Source organism: Myotis lucifugus, unplaced genomic scaffold (assembly GCF_000147115.1).
Source record: "Myotis lucifugus unplaced genomic scaffold, Myoluc2.0 scaffold_65, whole genome shotgun sequence".
Lineage (NCBI taxonomy): Eukaryota > Metazoa > Chordata > Mammalia > Chiroptera > Vespertilionidae > Myotis > Myotis lucifugus.
The window spans coordinates 2979012-2998232 of NW_005871113.1; the positions used below are offsets into that span (position 1 = coordinate 2979012).

At 48.1% G+C, this 19221-nt stretch overlaps 1 protein-coding gene across 1 annotated transcript in view; it reads left to right on the top strand.

Annotated features, from left to right (window-relative positions):
• The window catches only part of PTPN14 (protein tyrosine phosphatase, non-receptor type 14), a 101851-nt gene that overhangs the window by 71849 nt on the left and 10781 nt on the right, over nucleotides 1-19221 (top strand). Inside the window, 8 exon segments of the mRNA XM_023754754.1 lie at nucleotides 1407-1464; nucleotides 3314-3392; nucleotides 5433-6907; nucleotides 9598-9741; nucleotides 10834-11052; nucleotides 14096-14224; nucleotides 15693-15927; nucleotides 17931-18094. Of these exon segments, the coding sequence (XP_023610522.1) occupies nucleotides 1407-1464; nucleotides 3314-3392; nucleotides 5433-6907; nucleotides 9598-9741; nucleotides 10834-11052; nucleotides 14096-14224; nucleotides 15693-15927; nucleotides 17931-18094 (2503 nt within the window).

Genomic DNA, 19221 nt, shown 5'->3' on the forward strand with positions numbered 1-19221 from the left:
TGGCCGTTCATTTGCGGGGGTTGTCCTTGACATTAACAGGAGTCCTATAGTCAGCTTCTGTGGGTGAATTACAAAATATGCGGAGAAGTGAATTGTACTGTAATAAAATTCTGGTTCGACCATTTCTCAGCAAGTGGATTTACTATAAAACTTACCGGTTATTTGTATTTCTTCTGTGGACTTCTCTTAGGATATCGGCAAACATCACATATTAGACTGAAAGCTAAAGAAATTGTATTTTCCCTTTCTTCTTTGGTTAATAACCATTCCTTTCTTCTTCCTAACCAGTTATGGGAGGTTCCTCACTTCATATCTGATAAAAACTGGGCCTCTCTTAAAAGTACACACACACCCCCACATACACAGTACATTCTGAGTACAGCTGCAGAGTCTCAACCCGGGACATCCCTCTGTAGTTTTATGAAACTAGCATCATCTTAACAGCATCCTTCTCCACTCTCTGACTTCTAAAAGACCGCCATCTCCACTCTCTGACTTCTAAAAGACCGCCATTGATATTTTTTCCTCTCTCACAGTTACTGCTTGTCACCTCCGATACAGCCTGGAGAGTGGCTCCCATATTTCTTGACTTGGGGATAAAAAATGTAGAGGAGAGAGAGAGAAGGTTCTAATAATAATGTATTTGGCCAATTAAATAAAGTCCAATATTACTATATTGTTTCCAGAATTTTAGCTTGATGGCCAACTCTACGTGTCCTGTTTTGTTTGTTTGTTGTTGTTTTTTGCTTTTAAAGAATTGCATTTTTCATTGAGGACAATGGAAAATGTAATTCTGGAATTTGGGACTTGTTTCTCAAAGCCAGTTCTGAAGAGTTTGATGATATTCTTAGTCCCCGCTCATTTTTCGTCTACATTTTAAAAAAATCATGTTGAGTCTCAGTCTGGAAAGGATCTGATTAGATGAATATTTGCAATACGTCTGATCTTAATGAAAAATACCTTGATACCTCAAAAATATTTATTTTGCATTTTTATTTTTTCATTTTACTGACAGCATTTAAAAATATTTTTGTTCTTTTTTATTATGAAAGAGTTTACACATATACAAAGGGACAAAAAATACAATTTTTAAAAATCCATGTAATAATGGTAAAATGTCTGCTTTTTGTATTTCCCTCATAATGTTTCCTTAGAAATAAGCCTTATTCTTCTAACAGTGCTTTGTAAAACTTTTTGTAAAAGTACATTGTGTTCCAAACATTTTGAAAATACAGAAAAGAATAAAAAAGGGAATTGTAATTGTTCTTAGTGTTAACCACCCAGAAATAATATTTATGTTTTGCTGCGAATCTTACCGTCCTGTCTCCTTTCCCCTTTTCTCCCTCTCTTGTCTGTCTTGTATCTAGGAAATAATAACCATTCTTACTTTTCACCTTTTTGTGTAGACAATCAAATTCTCCACCCCCCATCAGACGCCAGCCCACCTGGAGCCGATCCTCTCTGGTACGTATAAAATATTCAGCAATCAAAAGTAGTCTGTGTGCTGGGGATGGAGTGTCCTTTTGTTGCTAATTTGAGAGGAGAGGTGATTGGTGCATTATGACCAGGTGAGATCAGGTGAGAATGCAGAAGGGTGTAAGTCTTCCAAGTAGGTGTGACGTATATCCGTTTTGCCCCATTGTGCCCATCATGTCCATCACTTCTCCAAGTGTGGCTGAAGGTTCATCCCGTGAGTAAGTCTTATTCTGGGGGATGAGACCATGTTCCTTCAGCATGTAACCTACTGTTTCAATCCACTTGTTCTCATCTGCTGTTTTATCACCGTTTTTGCTTGTTACATGTAGGCATGTCTTTAGATATCAGCTCCACAATTTCTTCTGTATTCATTGCCATAGATAGAACTTAATAAACTAATCAGAAAATGCTTTTCAGGTTTTTTACTAATTTTTTTAAAGAGAGAGAAGAGAGAGAGACAGAGAGACAGAGAGAGAGAAACATTGGCTGTGAAAGAGCTAATATGCTAATTAGACCGAACAGCCAAACGACCATTCATTTGGACGACTGTCCAGACGACCTTACAGAGGAAGCCGGGGCTGCGAGGGGCTGCTAGGGCCGAGCCCCTTGCACGAATTTCGTGCGTTGGGCCTCTAGAATAAAAATAAAATGGATCATGTTTTTGGTTGGGCGAGGGAAGGGCTTGATTTGATTGACAGGAAGCTAAGATCTACTGAGATTAAATGACTTGCTCTGAATCACATGAGCAAAATATGATTTTATTTCCTTTGCTGGCTCACCAAATATTAAATTCGTCTAGCATTTTTTTTTGTTCTTTAAAAGTTTTACCATCCTCTGCAGATGGAAGTTATTCAGACTGAGTCTGAATGGCCATTTTAAAGAGTCTTCGGGAAAAGCTTCTTCACTGGAGGGGTAGATGGTAGATGGTTGGATTCTCTACATTTGGTTCTGCAATGGGAGGGCCAATATGTGGTCCCAAGAGCTACATGCTCATTGTTGCGGATCATGGTTCTGATTTTTACATCAGTTTGCAATTGGGCCCAGCCCAATACTACCCTGTCCCTCTTCGAGGTTGCTGTGGCGCTGTGACCTGGGTCATAGGTGCAGCTGTGATGATGTGTAGGAGTTCACGGCTCTAGGAGGGAGCCAGTTTTGAACAGAGTGAAACAGGGTGCACCCTTATTCTCATTACTTCTTATGTGGACCATAGTAATACATGTGTTCTGTGTTATTCCTTAAAGAAAGGCATCATCTACTTTACACAGTGTTCCCCCTGATATGACGGTCCAACCACTGTGCGTACACCTGAAACTAATACAAAATGATATTGAATGTAAACTGTAATTGAGAAATAAGATTAAAAAGTAACAATGACTGTCATTTGTAGATCAGTATTGTCTCGTGTACTTAGAGAAAAAAAACAATTTGTTTCTTGGAGAGAGTGGGTTTCTTTGGTCACACTAAAACTTCTCTAGAAACCCAGCATGTTCTAGCCATTGTTAATGTATTTTACTCACATATAAACTTTTGTCCTATTAAAAAGAGGCATTGGGAGCTTTGCAAGTATATTAGAAAATAGATTATAAATAGATATATTCATGTTGATTGTAGCCTCTTTGTTTTTCTCACCTTGAACCAGCCATCTTGTTTCTTCAGTCCTGACTTAGGGATGAGGAGGGGGTACGGAGGAGAAGAGGGGTGGGTCAGGGGTAGACGGCAGAGCGGCCCCAGCCTGCTCCCCTGCAGACGCCGGGGACTGTTGTGTGCTCGGCTGGCTCTGTGGCAGCGGAGGGCCCTTTGTGAGAGGCCTACCCACCTGTGCTGTTCTCTGTTTCAGCCCCGGCAGCAGCCGTACATCTTGCCTCCCATGCACGTCCAGTGTGGAGAACACTACTCGGAAACACACACTTCGCAAGGTAACGCTGGCTTGCCATTTTCCCTTCTCCGGGTGAACGGTTGAGGACGGGGAAGCAGTAAAGAAGACTTTTTAAAAAGAGGATAGTGATGCTTTCAATTTTAATATTGTCATTGTCTGAATGGCAGCAAGCGATTTGTGAAAAGCAAAGAATATCGCTTACCCCTGAGAGAGGAATTGCCCCAGAATTGGCTGCAAAAGGGAGCTGGAGAAGGCAGCGAGCAGGGTTCTCTTCTCCTCCGTAGAGAAGAGGGAGTGGCAGCAAAGCCCACGGGGGTACCCTTGGCCCTCACTGCCAGTATCACAAAGCCCGTCACTGTCGGTCAGGTTTTCAGGCGGACAGAGAATACAGGCATCCAGAACAATTGAAAGAAATATACAAATAATCTCAGCCCTTCTCATTAGCTGTTGCTTTCCGTCTCTCCTGCCAGCCCCTCTCTCCCAGCACTTATAAAGGAAACCTGTTATATTCCTCTCTTTTAACTCATATGCAAAATATGTGGGGGAAAAAACCATTCCAATAATTATTGTAATAATAATAATTAACATTTATAGAGGAAGTCCTCTCCTTCGGCACTGTTCTCAGCACCTTCAATAATCCTCAAAATAAACCTAGGAGATGAGATAGGGATTACCATTATTTCCAATTTACAAATATAGGATTGGGATGCAGGAGGGTATTGGAGGGGCTTGGATACAAAAATCAGTGTCTTGACCCTCAAGCCGGTGCTCTTGCTCGTGACACCACCTGCATCTCAAAGAAGGAATGGCATTAGATGTTGAATATTGACCGTGTGAAATGGAAAATGTCTTTCTGCATTATCCTGTGCTGGCTATTTTTAATCTCTCTGCACTGTTAGTGTGCGCATGAAAACTAAGACAATTAAGAGACCATCTAAAATGTAATAAAATATTACTGTGTATAAGCAGACTAGCACAGTAACCCTGCTTCCCTGGGCAGGCACCAGACCCCACCTACCAGTAGAGGCAGAGAAATGCAGCCTTTGTCTCTCTGGTCACCTGGTTTATCCCGACTGTCTCATCCCACCTGGTCTGTGACCACACCCCTCCCCCTCAGCGGCAGAGCATTTACAGCCACCTTTTCTGCCTTTGTTTCTCTACTTGGCTCATGCTTACATCTGTGGGGTGAAACATGCATGTAGTTTGCTCACAGAAAAGTTTTGGCAAGAAGTTGCCTCCCTAGGGTGTGTGTGTGTGTGTGTGTGTGTGTGTGTGTGTGTGTGTAAGGAACATTGGACGCCTGAAATGGTTCTTACTTTCTATGTTCTAGCTCGTTAGGTACCTCCTTAAGCCGTGATTAAGTTTCATGTGGCCTGGGCTCGGTGATGAGATCAGGTCTAGGGGAGAGCGTTCGGCAGTGGCTGGGAGAACTCTTGGTTCCCATTTTGCCCTCAATTGATTGCTGGTCAGGTGTTGGCCTTGCCTGCTGACCTCCGGGCTACATTATCTTTATGTTGGCTTAGCAGTCCCTCTGATTGGTAAAGGGACCTTTCTCATTTTAGATCAGTTCCACGAACACAGTAACTTCAGATCTATTGCCCTGTTAACCAGTTAACTGCCACGGTATTTTGAATTTAATGGAAAAAGGTCCGCCGCTTGCGTCTATGGATGCTTATGGCGTACAAACCGTTCAAGTTCTTGGCTTCTTGGCCCAGATAGCCATCCTGAAGCGGAGCCCTGAACAAGAGAACAGGTCAACCCAACACGGAGGCCACACTTCCTGCCTGATTTCAATGCTCATGGCAAAATCGAGAACTTACCAAGGGCCATGTATTCCAAATGTTCATTGCTTTCTTTGTTTAGATTCGCTTTTCCTTCTCAGGATGCTTTAGAATGTCCCTTCTGTATATTGGCACCTCATCCAGGAACTGTCCAGGTTTGATGGAATGTGGGTGGAGCCCATGGGTGTGCACTTGCTAGGACTTCTTTAGGTCAAATGTCACATAACCTAAGCTGTGACTTAGGTGAGGATAGACTTGATGGCGTGGTGGTTCACGGGCCTTTGTTTGACCTCTTGCAGACAGCATTTTCCATGGGAACGAAGATGCCTTCTACTGCAACTCCCACAACAGCCTGGACTTAAATTATTTAAACGGCACCATCACCAACGGCAGCGTGTGCAGCGTCCACAGCATCAACTCCCTGAACTGCTCCCAGAGCTTCATCCAGGCGTCGCCCGTCTCTTCCAACCTCAGCATCCCCGGGAGTGACATCATGCGGGCTGACTACATCCCTAGCCACCGGCACAGCGCCATCATCGTGCCGTCGTACCGGCCGACCCCCGATTACGACACGGTCATGCGCCAGATGAAGAGGGGGGTCGTGCACACGGACAGCCAGAGCCAGTCCCTGCGGAACCTCAACATCCTCAACACGCATGCCTACAACCAGCCGGAGGACCTGGTGTACAGCCAGCCCGAGATGCGGGAGAGGCACCCCTACACTGTCCCTTATGGGCCCCAGGGGGGCTACGGCAGCAAACTTGTGGGTCCGTCCGACCAGATAAACCCAAAGAATAACTCGGTGCCCAGCAAGCCGGGGGCCAGCGCCATCTCCCACACGGTGAGCACCCCGGAGCTGGCCAACATGCAGCTGCAGGGCACGCACAGCTACAACACGGCCCACATGCTCAAAAACCATCTCTTCAGGCCGCCGCCCCCCTACCCGCGGCCCCGGCCCGCCACCAGCACCCCGGACCTGGCCAGCCACCGCCACAAGTACGTCAGCGGCAGCAGCCCCGACCTGGTGACCCGCAAAGTGCAGCTGTCGGTGAAGACCTTCCAGGAGGACAGCGCCCCGGTGGTGCACCAGTCCCTGCAGGAGGTGAGCGAGCCGCTCACGGCCACCAAGCACCACGGCACGGTGAACAAGCGCCACAGCCTGGAGGTGATGAGCAGCATGGTGCGGGGCATGGAGGCCATGACGCTCAAGTCCCTCAACATCCCCATGGCTCGCCGCAACACGCTCCGGGAGCAGGGGCCCCCCAAGGAGGTGCCCGGGGGCCACGAGGTCCCCCAGCTGCCCCAGTATCACCACAAGAAGACCTTCTCGGACGCCACGATGTTGATCCACAGCAGTGAGAGCGAGGAGGAGGAGGAGCCCGCGGCACCGGCGCCCCGGATCCCCGGGCTGCGCGAGAACATGGAGTACAGCGCCCAGCTGCAGGCGGCCTTAGCGCGGATCCCCAAGAAGCCCCCGCCTGAGTACCCCGGCCCCAGGAAGAGTGTCAGCAATGGGGCGCTGAGGCAAGACCAGGTCAGCGTCCCCCCGGCCATCGCCAGAGCCAGGGTGCTGAGGCACGGGCCGGCCAAGGCCGTCAGCGTCTCCCGAGCCGACCAGCTGGCCGTCAACGGGTCCTCCCTCGGGCCGTCCATCTCGGAGCCCGACCTGACCAGCGTGAAGGAGCGGGTCAAGAAGGAGCCCGTGAAGGAGAGGCCGGTGTCGGAAATGTTTTCCCTGGAGGACAGCATTATAGAAAGAGAGATGATGATCCGGGTAAGTGTCCTCCCCTCCCGGGCCATCTGTGGGGACAGTTCACACGCTGGTCTCCCCCGCAGCCTTCTCTGCTTTTTGTCCCTGAGAAAGTTCACAGCGGAAGCACTTGTCGCAGACACTGAAGAAGGTGCGAGGTGTGTTCAGGGACAGGTTAGGGAGGTAGAGGGTCACTTGGCATTTAAACAGGTGGCATTTTTCACAAAACTTTGTGCTTGCCCCTTCAAATACATCTTCCATTCTCCTACACGGATGCCGATGGGTACGCTTGGTACAAAGTGCAGTCATGGAGTTAGGATGTTCCAGGCCGGTGGTGTTGAGGTTGAGGTCGTGGCCAGTATTTTGCTGTTTATTCAGGATCCGACTTCCTGTGTGAGCTGCCAGGAGCTCACCTTCCTGCACCGGTTGGTGTTTTGTTTGTGTGTGTGTGTTTTTTCCCAGGGGAAAGCTTTTTCCCTCAGTTAGATATTAAAAGAACAACATCTCCTGAGAGTTTTTCGTATCTATGAGTCTATATGTCAGGATGGCTCGCCAATATTGACCAGCCTGTGTGCAGCGTGTCAGCTTGAGTTTCAGATTTTTTTTCAATAGACGGTTAACACAAAGCCAAGAAAGTTATAGTAAACTTGGAAGTTTACTGTTGAGCTGCAATTCCCCATTAACCTTAGTCTATTAAGAATTCAGATACATGTATGTGAATGCACATACACACATGTACACACACATGCACACACATGCACACACACATGCACACACACATGCACAGTGGGAATCAACCTGCAAAGAACCGTCAAGGGCCAATGTTTAAGGAAGCCAAGTTCCTGGGTTCAGAATCTAATCTGCAACAACTTCATTACTTCAGACAAACCTTCGAGCATCTTCAGCCTCACAGATGGCCCAGGTGTAACTGTTCCCACAGTTGGCAAACCCAGAGGGAACTTGTGACAGATGTGCTTGGGCCTCTCGCAGTACAACCTGTGGGCTGGGAGAGGAAATGCGAGGTGGTTGCCTCAGGGGAGAGCTTTCCCAGCTTGGAAAAGTGATTTATTGGCAGAAAAGGGTTTTCGGCACTTCTTGGCCCCAGGCTCCTTTAACACAGCTCAGCCTGTCAGTCTACACTTTGCTCACTTGATACTTACTGATGCCTCCACGGTCCCTTCCCGTTGCCTCATTTTGGTCAAATCCCTCCACTTCCCTTGTTACTCGTGTTAAACAAAAGCCTGCAGCCAACCCCATGGTGCTGGTTCCCTACCTGGAGCTTCAGGCCTGACACTAAGGAGCAGGGGTTCCCACTGTGTCCCACATGCTGTCCCATCCCGTCCAGGGGGTCATCGTGACCCCATCCCTACTTCATTCTCCCCGTTGAACTTTTCCCAAATCCTGTCTACTCAGGAGCTCAAGGACTCCTCCCTGGGCTGGTGTCCCGGCCTCAGAGCAGGTTGAGGAGGTTCTTTAGCAAACCAGTGTGCCAGGCACGATGGTGACAGTGCCAGGTGGTTCTGCACCTGACTTTTTATGAAGAAACAACCCCAACCTCCTCCCCATATCTCAGATGCTTCTCTGCCCTCCGCACCGATGGGCAGCTTTTGCTGGGCTTCTCAGGAATAGATGATAAGAGAAGGCTGCCTGGGCCTCTCCAGGGTAAGAGCAATGAGAAAGTTACACCCGATGGGAACCGAAGGGACAGGCATGGTGAGAATTTGCCCTGCAGCCAACTCTCCATAACTCAGGAGCTGCTGGTGTGTTGAATGGTTGACTCAGGCCTGCTGTCTCCATCGCTCCTCTTTCTGGCCCCTACTGTGAAATTCATGGGTCCTCTTCTCACGTTGTCGCAGTTAATCCTCCTCTGAGAAGCTCTGTTTGTAGGTCTGAGGGGTCGGCCAGTCCCTGGTGGAAGTGTCATAACTTCACAAACCAGGGCTCCATTCCTACTGCAGGGGGCACTGAGGGGATGAATGTGATGCCATCCTCTGCACCCATGGTTCTAACAAGACACTGCTCTCTGGGGAATAAATTTATAAATGATAGACTAAGAAAAAAAATACCTAAAAGGTTTGAAAAGAAAGCAAGGGTAAGATGATCCCCTCACCTGTGGTGGCCGGAAGAGTCTGCAAATTGGTTCTTCTGTTTGCATCAAAATCTCAAACTGTAACACTCATCTGTTTGTATGCTTTATTTTTTAAAAATATGTTTTTATTGATTTCAGAGAGGAAGGGAGAGAGAGAGAGAGAGAGAGAGAGAGAGAGAGAGAGAGAGAGAGAGAAAGAGAGAAAGAAACATCAGTGATGAGAAAGAATCATTGATTGACTGCCTCCTACAGGCCCCACACTGAGGATCGAGCCCACAACCCAGGCATGTGCCCTGACCAGCAATCGAACCGTGACCTCCTGGTTCATAGGTCGACACTCAACCACTGAGCCACATCGGACGGGCTGTTTGCAGTCTTTGCTCTTATTTGTTTGTTGTATGTTCGTTTATTCATCTGCTTTAAACTAAAAGCGCAGGAGTCCCGGAGGGACGGGCTTCCTCAGGCACGGTGGGAATTAATGGGTAGGCTGTGTTTGAATTCGCCCTACTAATGGTGGTTGTCTGCATTCCTTGGCTGGGGAGTTACAGATTTGGGGAGATTAAAACACATTCCAGAATTCTCCCGGTATTGTAAACAATGAGAACATGCCTTTTCTTGCCACAAGAATCTAGAGAAGCAGAAGATGGCAGGCCTGGAGGCGCAGAAGCGGCCTCTGATGTTGGCAGCGTTGAATGGCCTCTCGGTGGCGCGGGTCTCGGGGCGGGAAGACGGCCGAGTTGATGGCACCCGGATTCTCATGGACGAGAGGGTAAGCCCTGGGCGTGTCAAGCATGTGATTCATTCCCTGTGCTCTTCGGATTCCTGAGCTCGCTCTTTGCCCGAACATGCCAGCGCCGAGGTTTATGGGATGAATCAATTCTTCAGGTTGAGATTAGCAAGACGTAGTCTGACTGTGTTGTGTTAAATGGGTCCCTACCAAGTTCCTACTGTTCCTTTGTCAAGGTGGCGCGGTGATGACCGACCGAGAGACCAGCCCCTAACGGGCCATAGGGCCTGGGTCAAGCCACTCATTTTCTTCGGGCCTCTTTCCCTTTTTGCAAACCCGAGAAAGTTGCAAAAACGATTGCTGTCACTCTCAGGGTCTGTGATGTGTATGAATGGTCAGCATTTATTAGGAAGTGAGTCGTTTACCCAAGCATGTATAGAATTCTCTGTAACGCCATCCCCTCCACCCACGGTCAGAATAAGGTGCATGTTAGTGTTTCCGAGGTGGGGAAAGTGTTCCTTTAGCACCTGAAATTGCAATCAGGGGTTAAAGAAACAGGTTTCGAGTGCTCATAACATCAGGGTTTTAGATTCCTGTCCGTATATATGAAGTATCAGAATGTTTTTAAAGCCAGGAGGGATTTCAGAGGAATCATTTAATCCAATCAGTGCCTTTTATTGTAATTAGTAGTTTGGCCGTGGGAAAAATAAAGCGAGAGGGGGGTATAATCCCCAGAACTGCAGGACTATGGACCAACATTATCTTAATATTCATCTCAGTAAAATGGGCTGGATACGTGGAGAAAAGGGGGTTTGGATCATGAAGAATAACCATCTCCTCACATTAAGACTTTAAACAGAGGTGTTAGTGACACAAATACCAATTTTGAACTTCACCTCTTGCCTGGCTTTGCTGATTCGTCCTGTTGAAGCTGTGAATGAGAAGGAAATTGGTGGTTGGACAAGAGAAACTAGCACTGTGGTTACTAATGAGACCAAATCACCAAGCATTTGTTGGGCATCTTGACACTGCTTAACTAGCAGCCTCACTGTCAATATTTAAAGAAACCCAGTGGTTTTGTTGGGATTTTGGGGTGCAATCGGTCAGTGAGCTGAAGGTTCATTTCTGTTGCAGTTCAGGACCCTGAAGAAGAAGCTGGAAGAGGGCATGGTGTTCACAGAATACGAGCAGATCCCAAAGAAAAAGGCCAATGGCATTTTCAGCACAGCGGCTCTGCCAGAAAATGCCGAGCGCAGCCGGATCCGCGAGGTTGTCCCCTACGAGGAGAATCGCGTGGAGCTGATACCGACCAAAGAAAACAACACAGGTTACATTAACGCCTCCCATATCAAGGTGAGCCGGGGAGCGTGCTGGGAAGGTTTGTGGAAGATGCCGGGGGTTAAAGGTAAAAATGCCGGGAGCGAAAAATGTAGGACGGCTGCCACTGTGCATCTTGGCTTGTCCCCAGACCCCGAGGGAATGTTTTTGAACTTCTGGGCTTTTCTGACTCAATGGGAAGGGCATGCCCAGCACTGCAGACAGAAGGAAGCTGGCGGCCTTGGCAGAAGCTCGGGTCAGCTATTTCTGAAGCTCGCTCTTTACAGAGGATTTAACTTTTTCTCCTCTCTGTGGGTTATAACTCTCCCCCAAACTCACAGGAGAACCTGAGGTCTGTCCTTTTCCATTTGTAATGAGGGGACGATGGAGAATTTGGAAGTCACAGGCATTATCTTACTGTCGCTGGAGCTTTTGTGATGCTCAGGAGTCACAAAACGTACCATTCTCCCTGGTAATACGACAGGTGATGCGTTTGACACCTGACTTTGTCCCCAAGTTGCATGATGTGTAGAAGAGCGGGCGAATGTAATCATAAACCATGGAGGTGTGCTTGCCAGTGACTTGCAAGATTTGCCTCCTTATCCAGTGCGTTAGGGTCATTCAATTTCTGTTAATATTTCAGAAACTTAAACCTTTTTATCTCAGTATTTCATAGACTTGAAAATTAGTCAGCTTAGTTTGGCCCCGGTTAGAATTCAGAGATAAGGATGCTCGTGTTAGATGTTTCCTAAATCGCTTACCTTTCTCAGTGTCCCTGATAACAGAACATACGTGTTTAAATCGTCACTGTTTGCTCTGCCGTCTGAAATAGGAGAATTTATGCACATACCGCTGTTAAAGCAGTTGTTACGGGACGTTTTTAAACAGGATAAGGCTCACATTATGAGTCCGGTATGATCAGTAACCTTAGAAACCTGTTTCTGGCTTCGTCCAGGGTTATTTCCTTTCCTCATTGGGCTTTTCAACTGTAGCCAGATCCTTGGTAGATTCCTTTGAGCCTCCAAAACACAGCCAGATGTCTGGCTCCTGTATCGGTTCTAACAGTTTTGAATCAAAATATGAAAAGTGAACCAGGGTGTGGGGTGTAATGTTTTTGCACACAGGGCATAGATAACCATGTATATTTTTTTAATGTATCAGGAAGTACTGTCAAAAGAAATATGAAAGAGCATCATCCTGGATCAGGTTGCATATTTTACTCTCATTTTTGAGAATGAGAAGGAAAACAATAAAAAAAAACGAGCCCCAGGAAACGAGTCTTAAGTAAACCGATGATGGTGCGTGTCATGGGCTTCGTCTGGCTTGACAAACAGTGGCCAAAATAATGTGGTCAAACAAGGATGCGGCTCCCACAGCTGCTTTGTGATAGAAAGTCTATGGAACTCTTCTGTGGCGATGTTTTACTGTCTTCTTCTGTGGCCCAGTCTCCCCTCCCATTTTCCATCTGCTGCCTGGAAAAAGCTGTCCCTGTGCCTCAGCCGTGCCCACGGGGTGCACTGAGCAGAGGCATTCCCTTCCTCAGTGTTCTCCGGGGCCCACATTTCATCTTGCGGATCTGGGTTAGACATGGGTGCGTTTCATAGACCCGCAGAGCTTGCAAGAACTTGTCGGTGCAGTCGGAATCGAGCCGTGTACCTTGCCAACGTTTGCTCCCCGGGTTCCAAGCCGCCGTTAACACAGAGCAGATTGATTTGCTCCAGAGGTGGAATCACATCTGTGAAATCTACCTCCGTAGCCTTGCTGGTTGTGTTTTTAATGCCGTTTTTAATACCCTCCTGTCAATACTTGGAATTTGCTGAAGGCCCCAGGCAGCAGCAGCCGCCTCTGCGAGTATTTACGGTTCCTATATGTTGGATGCCAGGGAGGCTAATGTTTAAAATCACAGCTCCACAGACAACCCAGCGCCTCGCCAGCCGGCAGCTATATGGATGCTATCTCCCCTCGGAAGCTGGAAAACGAATCTGGCTTGCCAGCGTTGACCTAAACATGCCTTGTGTAATGAGACAATTCACTGACGCTGTTTTTTGTTTGAATCAAGTTGGCATATAGTTTCATAAAACAAATGAGGGGGGGAAAGTTTCAAACAATGATCACTTCATTGCTCCCAGAACTATGTAGAGATCTGCACTGGTGGAGTGTGAGGGGCCTGACTTTGCAATGCCAAGGCACAGGAATGGAAGGGGACATGAAAGAGTCCTCGCAAAGGCCACCATCTCCCCCGGACGGCACGGCCTTCAGCACTCAGCTCACAACTTACTATGGCTGTCCGCTGCTGAAATTTACAGCTGCAGAATTCTCCTCCCAAGGCCACCCTGAGCTGTATGGGGTAATGATTTGATTTTCTAAAACCATCTCACGGCTCTGAAGTTTGGCTGGACGCTGTGAATGGCAGAACATCATGTGTGGTTGACTTAAGTGCCTTCATGACGCCTCCACCGTGTGTGGCACAGGGAGTGGCGGGTACAGCCGAGGTTCATGACATTCTTGGCATCAGGTCCGCAGCAGCAGAAAGACATTCCTCCTGGAGGGTGTTACTCCATGGTGGACGTCATTATTTGAAAGGATGCCGCAGAACACTGTTTCTCAAACTGGGGGTCACGGTATAGCAGTGGGGTGTAGAGTCCATTTAGAGTCAGGACCAGTTTGGGTGGTGGTGGTGTATTTTTTGTTTGTAAACAGACTAGAATAGAGAAAAGAATGGAAATGATCAAAGTGCATTGCACACAAGCATCACTCGTTTCTGTAATAAATTCTGTTAGGCTACACACACACACACACACACACACACGTGCATATTCACCTAACGTGTGTGTGTATGTGTGTGTGGATATGTTTATGTATATGTGTGCTTTTAAAAAATGCACTGGTTTGTGCATAATTCCTGGGGGTTGCGGTAAGAAAAAAAGATTAATAGCATTTTCATGTGAGAATGTCTCCATCGCCCCCTGTGGCCTCAGGGGTTTTGATGTTGGCACAGAGCCATGTGGCCACCCGTGGTCAGCAGGTACCTCGGTCCTGGATTGGGGGCCGCCTCACCGATGCTTTCCTTGGTTTGCAGGTGGTGGTTGGCGGGGCCGAATGGCACTACATCGCCACGCAGGGGCCCCTGCCGCACACGTGCCATGACTTCTGGCAGATGGTGTGGGAGCAGGGAGCCAACGTGATCGCCATGGTCACCGCGGAGGAGGTAAGGGGAGTGGCCGGCAGCCCCCTGTTCCAGGGGGCGGGGTGGCCAGAAAATGGGCTTCGTGTCGGGGACTTAGCTGCTCCGTGCTGCTTCCTGCGGCACCATTTCTCCGCAAATCCTCTTCCTTTGGCATGGCACGTGTCTCCTCTTCTCAATTCCACGTAGACGGGTTTCATTTCCCAAAGATAATCTGTTGGCTCCCATTTTCGTCAACTTTTCACTCTTTTCCCTGCATTGCCACGAACGGAAATTAAACCAAAAAGAACCAGCTCCTTTTTGTGTGCCAAACAACACCATCCATAGTCTTTGCCCTGCGACTCGAGAACCTGGGCTGCTGTGGGTGAATCGGCACATGTTCCAGCCACGGCCATGGCCGGCTGACATCCCTCATGCTTATCGCAGAAGGAGCCCGGAGCTGTGGGGCCTGTAGAGGTCTTTATTCTTTAGGGAGAGAAAAGTAAGGTGTTTTCTTCCTTTGCCAAGTCACACAGATGTTCTGTTGTAATAGAGACGTCTACGTTATGAAAATGGGCGCACACCACCGAGCAGTTCACCGGGGGTTGCTGTCTTTGGGGGGGGAAGACGTTTTAGGTTTCTTTTCTTGTCACTTGCTCAGTGTTTTATCTTAACCACTTAAGGGACTAGCTTCGTGTGGTTTTGACCAATACTTATGGGGTTACCCTTTTGCTAACCATTTTTAAAGGTGGGGAACAGAGATCACTGAAAAAAGTCACATTTTCTTCATGGACTGTTCGTAGTAGTTGCTTTTCAGAACAGCCCATTGGAAGATAGTGGTGGCCCTGGCTGGGTGGCTCAGTTGGAGCGTCGTCCTGTACCCCAGGTTGCGGGTTCGATTCCCAGTCAGGTCACATACCTAGGTTGAGGGTTCGATCTCCGTTTGGGGCGCATACAGGAGGCAACCGATTGGTATTTCTCTCTCACATGGATCTCTCTCTCTCACTGAGGTCTAATAGAGAGAGCCCTAGGCTGAACATCAGAAATGCAGAGTGTGACCTGTATTGACCACTAAGACGCGGTCACTCCCCTGCCTGAGGTCACTCCATCCCCTTGGACAGCTTCCCACTGTCCTTGGAGTGAAACCCAAACTGCCTCCCATGGACCAGGAGGCCTTTCCGACCTCCTTGCTACCACCTTCCTCCTGTTTCTTTAACACCCAAGCGTGTTCTCACCTCTAGACTTCGCTCTGGCTCTTCTCTCTCTGACATTCAGCTGCAGCTCAGTTGTGAATCTTGTAAATTTTCCGTTGATGTAGCTGCCATTGTACATCTTCTTATGGGTCTTAGCTAAGATTTGTAGGATCTAAGCTGTGATAGACACTGCACAGTGCTACTGAGTTAGTGACTTAGAAGCTATTCACGTTTCCTCCTATCCTCAGATTTTAAGATTAAGAGGATAAGCGCTTGCTTCCCTTGACTAATTTCCAACTTTACTTTTGTGTGTGATTCAGGAGGGCGGACGCACCAAGAGCCACCGATACTGGCCCAAGCTGGGTTCCAAGCACAGCTCAGCCACCTATGGCAAGTTCAAGGTCACCACGAAGTTCCGAACAGATTCTGGTTGCTATGCAACCACAGGCTTGAAGGTCAAGCACCTTTTGTCCGGGCAGGAAAGGACGGTGTGGCATTTGCAGTACACTGACTGGCCAGATCACGGCTGCCCGGAGGATGTCCAAGGATTTCTGTGTAAGTGTTCTCTTCCCAGCCAGGGTTTTACCAACTGTGTCAGTGGTCTGATCTGTTGGAGGTGAAATGGAAAGAGAGGACGCTCTCTATTAAGTGGCAAAAGTATTATAACAGGGACGTATCTGTCCCTTCTTATGTGGAACAGAGAAGACAAATATATGTCACTTACCATATTCTCTTTACCTTTTATGCAAGTAAGCTACTAAAACTGTGGTAAACTAATTGATTCCACCTTGATTTAGAACTTCACTCATGAATAATTATTCGGATACATGTTTGAACCTTGAAAACATGCTACATAAGCCCTGGTTGGTGTGGCTCAGTTGATTGGGCATCGTCCCACCTTGAGTTTATTTTGATATTCATTTAGAATGGGAGGCAGAGGGGAAAGAGAGAGAAGACAGGTTTTTAAAAGCCTAAATGTACCATTTCACAAATTCCAACAGAAAGATTTCTGTGCATACTTATACGTTGATAAAGGTGTTTAGTTTCCCACTAACATGATGATGGTGCTGGAGTTAGACACTGAAAGTGGAGAAGAGAAAGGTGATTGGAATCAAAGAATCTAGAGCGTGATGGAGAGGGTTTGTGAGTTGCTGAGATTTGTAGCTCAGATACTAATAAGGGAGGGCAGTGACCTCCGCAGAACTCGCTTTCCTCACAATAGTATTCTTTTTGGTCCTTTCCAGTAATCCTTCCCTAATTGACTAATCAGAATTTTCTCCAAGACACAGAACATGGGAACAATAAAAGTAGAGCACTTAAAAAAAAATAGACCAGTTTGATGATTGACTAACAGCTCTGATAATATAAGATTGAGTCTAAAAGGTGGTTCAAATGATAGCCAAATCTTTAAAATCAGAACCAACTGAGGGAAGGCCAATCTAAATTACTGAAAAAATATAGAAAATATTTTTAAACAGTGTGAGTGCGTTCATTCACATGGCTAAGGGACTCCAGACAGGTGTGTCGAGTCAGGTCCTAGAATGACTTTGTAATGAGATAAGCGAATAAGGAAAACAGGAGTTCTTATTGACTGTATGTAAAACAGATGCATCTAGATAGAATCTAGATGAACCAGACCAGGTTGCATGCCCTTTTTCCTCTTCACCAATTTGACCATTTCCCCGAATCTCATGTATGTAGTTCCATCAGGGTGAGCTTTTTCTGAGTGCCCAGGCCTTCCAGTCTGCTTCTCCCTGAGCCAGCCACTACAAAATCTCAATTATTAATCGACTTTCTCCACTTCCTGGACTGTTTACCCATTTTTTTATACATTTATACCCTTATTTTTTTATGGTCCTGAAGGACAGTGTAATTTTTCATTTGTGCCCCAATGGAGTAGTGAGCAGACCCCCCTCCCCCGAGCCCTGCTCAGCTATGCAGATGCTGGGAGGGATGGGGAAGGTGGCACGACTCCCCCCAAACATGTGGCCTCCAGAAATGGGGCTGGGGCTGGCTTACCTTGAGCTACTCAACCAGTTGGAATCCAAGCTGTAAAGCAGGCCCCCCGATGTCTATTTTAAAATCTAAAAACGAAGTCGAGCCTCGGTTGACATTCGCTCATTCAGGGAGGGGAAGGGAGAGGGCAGATGGAGGCTCTTCCCACCAGACACTGGCGCTGCCAGGCGGGCGTTTCAAGGGGACCTCGCTGGTGCTCTGATCCCCGTCTGTTAATAGGAGGAATTGCTGTAAGTAATGTCGAGTCTCATCTGCTTGGGGGACTTGGGGATTTGCAGAGGGGAAAACCGAATTTAATTTTTAAAAAAGAACTATTTAATTCAAAGAACAAATTCTCCCATGGACTAATTGACTCCCAGCTGGTCCTCTCTGGCTCCGGGACTGTACCGTGGGTACCAGCCAAATAATTAGTGTCTTGTAAGAACTGTAAATCACTGTCACTTAAAAAAAAAAAACGATTCCCCATCCGGTTTGGCTTCTCCCTGCTCCTGAAGGCAAAGCCACGCGGGGCTCGCGTGACGGACGTGCCCTTTGTCTTGCAGCCTACTTGGAGGAGATCCAGTCGGTGCGCCGGCACACCAACAGCATGCTGGAGGGCACCCAGAGCCGGCACCCGCCCATCGTGGTCCACTGCACCGCGGGCGTGGGCCGCACCGGCGTGGTCATCCTCTCCGAGCTGATGATCTACTGCCTGGAGCACAATGAGGTGAGTCTCCCGGGGCCTCCTGAACCCTCCACCTGGGGACAGAGCTGCACCCTGGCCGGGCCTCGCCTGCGCCCTTCTTTCCCGGGGCCCGATACCCTCTGTCCTGACAAGAGCTTTCCACAGCCCTGATCCCTGCTCGGGCTCTGACACTCCCAGGCCTGGTTCTCTTTCGTCTTTCACTGCCCTGTGCTGACACCCATATCATAGAGCAGGGGTCCTCAAACTACGGCCCGCGGGCCACATGCAAATACAAATATTGTATTTGTTCCCGTTTTGTTTTTTTACTTCAAAATAAGATATGTGCAGTGTGCATAGGAATTTGTTCATAGTTTTTTTTAAACTATAGTCTGGCCCTCCAACGGTCTGAGGGACAGTGAACTGGCCCCCCGTTTAAAAAGTTTGAGGACCCCTGTCATAGAGAGATCGGCGTGTGCAGTAGGGACCGACCGGTTAGGAAGTCTGATCTTCGTCGGCATGGACTTCCAGAAGTCGGCAGTGTTGTGTAGACAGTCTGGCTTCATTGCGGGTGCTTTCCCGTGGTGCGTGGTTTGGTCACATGTAGTTTTGATGCATCTGGCGTGTCTGGGATGTGTGTTGGCCTCCAGCCTGTGTGAAAGTGCGTGTAGTGTACAGAGCTTTGGCATCCTTCAGAGGGGTTTTCTCTAAAGGGGGCTGTTGTTGGCTCTGGTCTAGACCGGCAGTGGCTGGATGGCAGAGCAAAGTGGGCATCTGAGTGCCTTTGCCGAGGTCACGCCCAGCTCTTCTCCCTGAAGAAGGGGCTGTGGCCGATGTGGCGCCCACGCGGTGTGTGGCATCCCCTTCCTGCTCTAACCAGGTCTTTACTCTGAGGGGCTTTTGATTTCCTCAAGATGAAACAACAGCCATGGAGGCTAAAGACCGTCTGCTGTTTATTTATATGGGGCTTAGAATGGCTGTCACATTTTTTGTCTTAGTGGGGTCCTCATAGCAGCCATGTAGATGGGGCTGGGCACAGGCCAGTCCTCCTGCTTTACAGATGGGGAAACTGAGGCCCAGACACTGTTCAGTGGCTTGTCCGGAGCCACATGGCTCCGAAGCAGTGGTGCCACGGTGAGAACGAGATCTTCTACCCCCCCCCCCCCCCGACC